Raw genomic sequence first — 6,777 nt, 5'->3', positions numbered from 1 at the left:
TAAGACCAGTACAATTTGTAGTGTACATTTTTTGCAAAACGATTTTGAAGTTAATTTAAAAAGCTAATTAATGATCATCAAAATAAAAATAAAATCAACTAAAAAAATAATAACATGAATTGTAGGTGATTGTAATATTAAAATAACTAGTATTTAAACCTTATAATATTTTTTTACTTATATTAATTGATCCTGATTCTTAATTAATTAATGTCAATATGATGTATCTAAATAGGTATTTATTATACTATTATTTAATAAAATATACATGTATAAAACCATAAATCTCATTACAATATTTATTATACTTTTATTTGTGTAAAAATTATTAATTGTTTATAAATATTTGTAAGATTAAAGTTTGAACTTGTAAATTCTTATCTTATTAATTTTGCGCAATTTGTTTCAAATACATTATTATTATTGAATGTTTGTATTATAAATTTATGTTAATGTATGTATGTAAAATCAAATACACATAGCTAAATTCAGTTAATTTTAAATATATCAGTATCTTAAATAACTCATTACTATTCATTGATAGCCATAATATTTTATATGTTTAAGTAAGTAATTAAAATATGGTAAACAGAATAACAATCTGAAGAACCCCAGGAAATAATTCGCGATGTTGGAAAAAAAATCTCCAGGCCTACAATATTACTCCTAAAGTTATGGCTACATAAAAATGATTGAACAATTATTTTTTGAACGTTAATTAGTGTAATTAACACATTATTTATTTAATTAATTACAAATATTACTTTAGTACTTTTTATTAAAAAAATAAAACCAATTTGGTAAAAGAAACATTAAATTAAAAATAAATTTAAGTTCTAAGATGAAAATATATATTGAATACGCCTGTCGTCCGTAGTATTGCCGTGCAGCCGCGAGAATTTAGGTCTATTGTGATGTCATATAACAATAATCGTTTTTTATTGGCTAGCTGGCTTCGACCGTATATCTATTATCCGTGGACGTTAGCGTCCCGAGTTCGAGTACATTGGTATAATACGACAATAACTTCACCGTTCAACCAGTTTTGGGAACCACTTCCACGACCCCCTCCGCAAATATAACGGCGAACAGAGCGCAGCTTATCGTTATTCTTGTGCCAACCGTGCCCTTGGGTAAACAGTTATTACAGCCCGTTACAGACATTGTCACGACTGTTTCAATTTTATTCCTAATATTTTAATTACTGCTCACTTTTGCTCATTATTTCGGTAAGTCATCAGATGATGATGAAATATATTAATATTTTAATCTTACTTTTCGCGACATTATCCGTTATGGCAGCTCCAAAAAATGGCTACACAGAACAAAAAATAGAGAAAGTAAACATTGAAAACCACAAAAATAGTGAGTAATAATCATTATGTATTATTTTATATATGTTATAATTTATCATTAAAATGTTCAAGGTATTAATTTTTAGCATTTTTATGTATCGTTAAATATATTAAAATAGTATTAAGGGGATCGATGGTGGTCAGTTGTTTTAGCCAAAACATTCCAATCTTTTATCCATCATACTGGTCGACCTAGTAATGCGACAATACTTTTTAAAACTGATTTGAATTCGTCATTATATCTACTTGATATCGGTCAGTCCTTTTTTGCAAATTTCATCTACAAAAACAATAAATTTATTAGTTTAAATCATTTAAAATTTTTGAATTTTCAATCGTCGATTATTCGGAATTTAAATTAGAAATCTTAAAATATGAACTTATATCGCATAATTAGGTAAATTATAAGTAGGATGGATATAAAGTACATACGAATGAGTATAATTTGTTTATCGGTCACGTCCGCAACGCTGAAGTGTTTAGTGTTTACTTACATGCGCGTACGGAAGTGATCCGTTGACCTAACCTACGAAATCGCCACGTAAATAACATGCTATAAGATTTGCCTACACATCGCCACGTGGATACCCTGCTGTAAAATCTACCTACGCATTGCCATGTGAATACTCTGCTGGATGATATGAAATCTACAAATATATTTTTTTATCTCCTATATCGTCTAATAATTTTATCAGTATATAGTTTATAAAAATTATAGGATATTTTTTTCTTAGGGGAAGGGGTAAAAAGTATAGTGTTATTACCCCCTCCCTCTTCACAGAAACGTTTTACAAAACAACAAGAATAGGTTAGTTTTACTCCTTTTAACATAGATATACGAATAACCTAGTAGTATTTTATTCCTCTCCTACGTACTCGAAATATTTGTGGGTATTAGAAAACTGTGATACCGGTCTCGATGACAGAGTGTAGCGTTGGCCGAGAATACATACGAGTATATTATATTTATCAACCGGTGTCACTAGTTCCCGGATATGTGACTCCCGGGTTTTTAGTGACAATTCACATAACACGTATTATAACCAACCATACCCTCCCACAACGGTAATAAACCTATTATAAGATTACCCAGGTTTGAGGACTTAACTTAATAAAAAAAGAAAAAAATATTTATAATATAATGTGGAATTTTTATTATTATTTGTTCCAGTCCAAGATAGACTGAATGGACTATTATGTCCTCCCATCGGATTAAGGCATAAATTTGAAGTAGCTACAATACAAACAACGACGCCCATGTACGGATGCACCTTTATGAAAAGAAACGAGCTACTAAGCGCAGCTCCATTATTCCATTTGTGGCTAGAACGTCCCGTGCCAACTATGGTACACGGCCATTGTAATGACATGCAGAGTATGTATAACAAATCATTTTAGTTACAGTACAATAGGAAAAAAATAAATAGGTTCGCTGCATCTGATGCTATAAAAAAACTCTCCTCGGATTAAATTATATTTTTATATATAAATTATATAAATTAAATATCATAGCCTATGACTTGATTGATGTATTAAGAAGGTCTATTAATTTAATTGAATAAAAAAAATCACTTAACTGAGTGAACAAATATCATTAAATGGCCCAGTCTTAATTATAGGTATATTATACTAAATAGATAATAGTAAGTATTTACACATTTATAGGTTGTAAGTACTCAAACAAAAATGTGCAACCATGACTTGTGAATTATTACCAAGCAAAAAAATGCATCATACTTATATATTTCTTTTGTCGTAATGTTCTATTAGATATGGACCACATAATTTTTGAGTGCCTGTCGAATAATGATCTGACCAATACAGTATTAGCTGATAAAGGCTGGAAGTTTATTTCATTACTTGAACATACAGTTGATGAAAAATCTCAAAACTCAATACAGAATTTAACCAAACGTATATTTTACAGATGTGCGGTGAGTATTACGTATTTACGTTATCATAAATATTAATCAATAACAAATAATGGACTATACTTGGAAATATTATAACCTTAAGAATTAGTACTGTTAGCAAACGATAAATATGCCACTTCCCCAACTAATCAAGATAACTCGACTAATTTTGCATAGTGAAACTATAAACATACATCTATGAAATAACCATAAGCTATTCAATAGTTTGGGAAATAAAATAAAATATATTTTTATTAAAATTAGGTATATATAATAAACTATATTATACGTGGATGTCTAATCATCAATCAACATCAAAATTAAAAAAAAAAATTGAATGAAAATTCTTAATTTTTTTTATAGTTATCACTTATGAGTGGTACTCTGATTGTTATTCATCACTGTATTTAATCTTATACAATTTTTATATAGTATATAATTCAATATCATTTGTAATTTAGCTTTTAATATTACTGTGTAACTGCAGGTATAAACGCAACATTATCGACGATTGTGTAAGATAAAGGGTTTTCATGTACCTACTTGGAACCTATATATTATGGCGGCGCCGCGGAAGAATTTGAAATTAGTCCCCGCGGCGTGGTTGGTTCAAATAGAAAAAAATAGTTAATACTTATTTATATATGCATCAAATAACTTGTCCTGATTGATTTATCATTGCCTTGTTGGAACCACTATTGAAGCTATGCGTATGAAATTTGATCTGTAGTTTCTTTTACTCAAGAGAGACAAACTAAGAAAGGATTTTCTAAAATTTGCATTTTAAAGTAGTCCTTAAACAAGGATTTTCAGTTTCACAGTGAAAATTGAAATTATTTTTTATATATAAATGCCATTTGTTACGCGGCAGATGAGTTAAAATCCAAATTTTTACCCTAACAATTTTTAGAACAGTATCAAGAAACAGCTATTTTTAATATATTTAGGTGATCTAATAAAAAATACAAATTATAATTTTTCATAATATTAAAAATGGTTATGGTATAAAAGTAATGCTCTCAATGTAGTATAAAAACTGATAAAAAAAAGTTCGAACTAATTTTTTTTCGTTCTCCTCACAGGTGTACGATGTGCAAGACATTGAGCAAGGAACAGTAAGAATAATACGAATTGTAATTTCTAATAAAAGAGCAGAAGAATTACATGTTGGCCAATGTGAAGGACTCGCAAACATTTTGGGGAAAAATGCCCTTCGATACCTCCCTGAGGGCCAACGGGAATGGCCCGATGGTTCAATGTATTTATATTTGATTGGAAGAAATCCTGATAAGTCACCATAATAATCAAATGAGGTATGCTTAATTAAAACCTATTACATTTTTCAACTATAATATCAGTAGGTTAATATTATTTTGTGAACATTTCTTAAAGCTAGATAATACATAATATGTATTTTGATGTATTTCAAAATTTGAATATACATATTTAGTTTTTTTAAAGAATAATTATTTTAATTGTTTTCCTTCAACATTTAGGTTCTAAGCTGAGTAATTTACACTACATAAAAATACATTGCTTTTACAAACTAATCTAATTTTTTGGAACAGTCAAAATACATGAGGGGGTTTTGGAAAGATTTATTAATCCAGTTTATATTTTGATGAGAGAACGGAGTCAAAGATAAAAAAAAGCCTATTTACTTATTACAAAAATTTGGAAAAACAAGCATTTTCACTCTAAACAGTTTTCTACAAAATAGATTTTGATTAAAGAGACTAATATTTGAAATAGATTAATGACAGCAGTTACTCATTTATATAAAAAATGATTTATCCTCGTACGGTTCCTGCTATTAAGTTATTATTCAACAAATTTGACGCATTCATTAAATAAGTCAATGAAGAGGTACACAAGACACTTTCTATATAGCAGAGCAAATTCTTTAGTTTGTTTTAAGAGTAATACAATTAAATAATATTCAATTATTAGGTTTGCTGGGGAATTAAAAAAGAGTTATCATCAAAATTATTGTGTTTTTAATGGAATTTTGATGTATTCTGTATTTTGAAATCTAAATTTTCAATGTCAAAATTTTAATATTATGCAATAATATTTACAGAATGAAAGAAGATATAATAATATGAAGAATGCTGTAAAAGTACCTACAATATCCTGATGGCGATGCTTACTAATTTTTCAACTGCGACTGCTGCCACCACCAGTAATTTTGTGCAATGAAAAATATTTTGCTAATAATGATTTATAATACCTAATTATTTTTTAGTTCACTTGTAAGGAATTTTATTTTATAATTATAAACATTGCATAATATTATAGTTTGTTTTTTTGTCAGTATTTTGTTTTTCATACTATATTCACTACTATTGATACACATACACATTACACATACTAATTATTGATATTAAAAAAATTATTATAATATAACAGTGACTTTTTATACATGTCTGAAAAATACCATGTAATAATAATAAGTTGTAACCAATGTGCTTGGCACCTTTTGTTTAAAATAACCAAAACGGTTTTGAATTTGTTACGATTTCAAATTCCGACCATAATATACACATATAAAAAATTATTTTAGATATTGATTTATATTGAGCTCACCAATTCGAATGATTATCGTATTATGAATTAGTTATTTTCCAATTAAAATGAATGAGGTTTTATATTTTTTCAGACTAATTGAATTGCTTATTATTAAACAAGTAATTTTATTTCACCATCAGTGATCAGTTGTAGTTGAACTATTAACTTTAGATGCAAATCAGCAAATCTACACCCAACTATCCTTAAAAAATTAATATATATATTACGGGTTGCAAGAAAAATTAATTAATTTAACAGTCCATTAAAATGTAATGGACCAATCACGGGCTACTAAATCTTATTTAAGGGACCATTAGATCACTATTGATTTGTTAAATGTTTAATGGTCGTTCATGCAACCCGGCAATAATCTTTTTAAAATGTATGATTTATTAAGTCAATAAGCCTATGTATTAATATGAATAGGTACTTATATTACAAATATAAATATATTTAGCTCTGTACCTCATCATCTATTCATGGACATAACTAGGATTTAATAGTTACAGGAGCTCAAGTCCTAGAAAACTAAAGTTCAAAATAACTCTTGGTGGTGAAGAACCCCCCCTCCCCTTGTAACCGTCACTAGCATATAGTAATCACAAGAATCCTCTAAATACGGTCATCCATTTTTAAATTACACCGAAGACCAAAATAAGAAAATCGTATTAGTTTACAGCTTTCGATTCTGCTTTAAATTATAACTTTAGTTGTCAAAAAAAAATAGTTTGACATTGCAGGGTTATACTTTTAGAGCAGCCAAATTTATGAATTCATGAGGAATTTTTTATTAGTTTTAAATTTCTGATATAAAAAAGGAAAAATTTTTGTAAATCTAACTCAAAAGATTTTGTTTATTTTTATATTCATGATATCAACGAATTTTGTTGAAATTAAACAACTAGACTACTTTTGTTTTACTAATTTAGCAAGTTTTTTTC

General features: G+C 27.9%; 1 protein-coding gene across 1 annotated transcript; it reads left to right on the top strand.

Annotated features, from left to right (window-relative positions):
- Positions 1-861: 861 nt before the first annotated feature.
- On the top strand, positions 862-5,481 carry LOC149062393 (uncharacterized). The gene is made up of 5 exons (XM_089216881.1): positions 862-1,365; positions 2,527-2,730; positions 3,126-3,289; positions 4,351-4,581; positions 5,349-5,481. The coding sequence occupies exons 1-4, from the start codon at positions 1,242-1,244 to the stop codon at positions 4,567-4,569; spliced, it is 711 nt and encodes a 236-aa protein (XP_089073007.1). The 5' UTR covers positions 862-1,241; the 3' UTR covers positions 4,570-4,581; positions 5,349-5,481.
- The last annotated feature ends 1,296 nt before the right edge of the window (positions 5,482-6,777 follow it).

The sequence above is a fragment of the Diuraphis noxia genome, unplaced genomic scaffold (genome assembly GCF_037042655.1).
Source record: "Diuraphis noxia isolate RWA-SAM2 unplaced genomic scaffold, SU_Dnox_SAM2 contig0001, whole genome shotgun sequence".
Lineage (NCBI taxonomy): Eukaryota > Metazoa > Arthropoda > Insecta > Hemiptera > Aphididae > Diuraphis > Diuraphis noxia.
Note: the sequence above shows the minus strand (reverse complement) of the source record. Positions and strands in the feature narration are given on the sequence as shown.

What these genes read in the sequence shown, in the direction of transcription:
- LOC149062393 (XM_089216881.1), top strand. Translation starts at nt 1,242, where the DNA reads ATGATGATGAAATATATTAATATTTTAATCTTACTTTTCGCGACATTA. An exon ending in CCATTGTAATGACATGCAGA is followed by an intron (nt 2,731 to 3,125) that starts GTATGTATAACA and finishes ATGTTCTATTAG; the next exon opens with ATATGGACCACATAATTTTT. An exon ending in GTATATTTTACAGATGTGCG is followed by an intron (nt 3,290 to 4,350) that starts GTGAGTATTACG and finishes TTCTCCTCACAG; the next exon opens with GTGTACGATGTGCAAGACAT.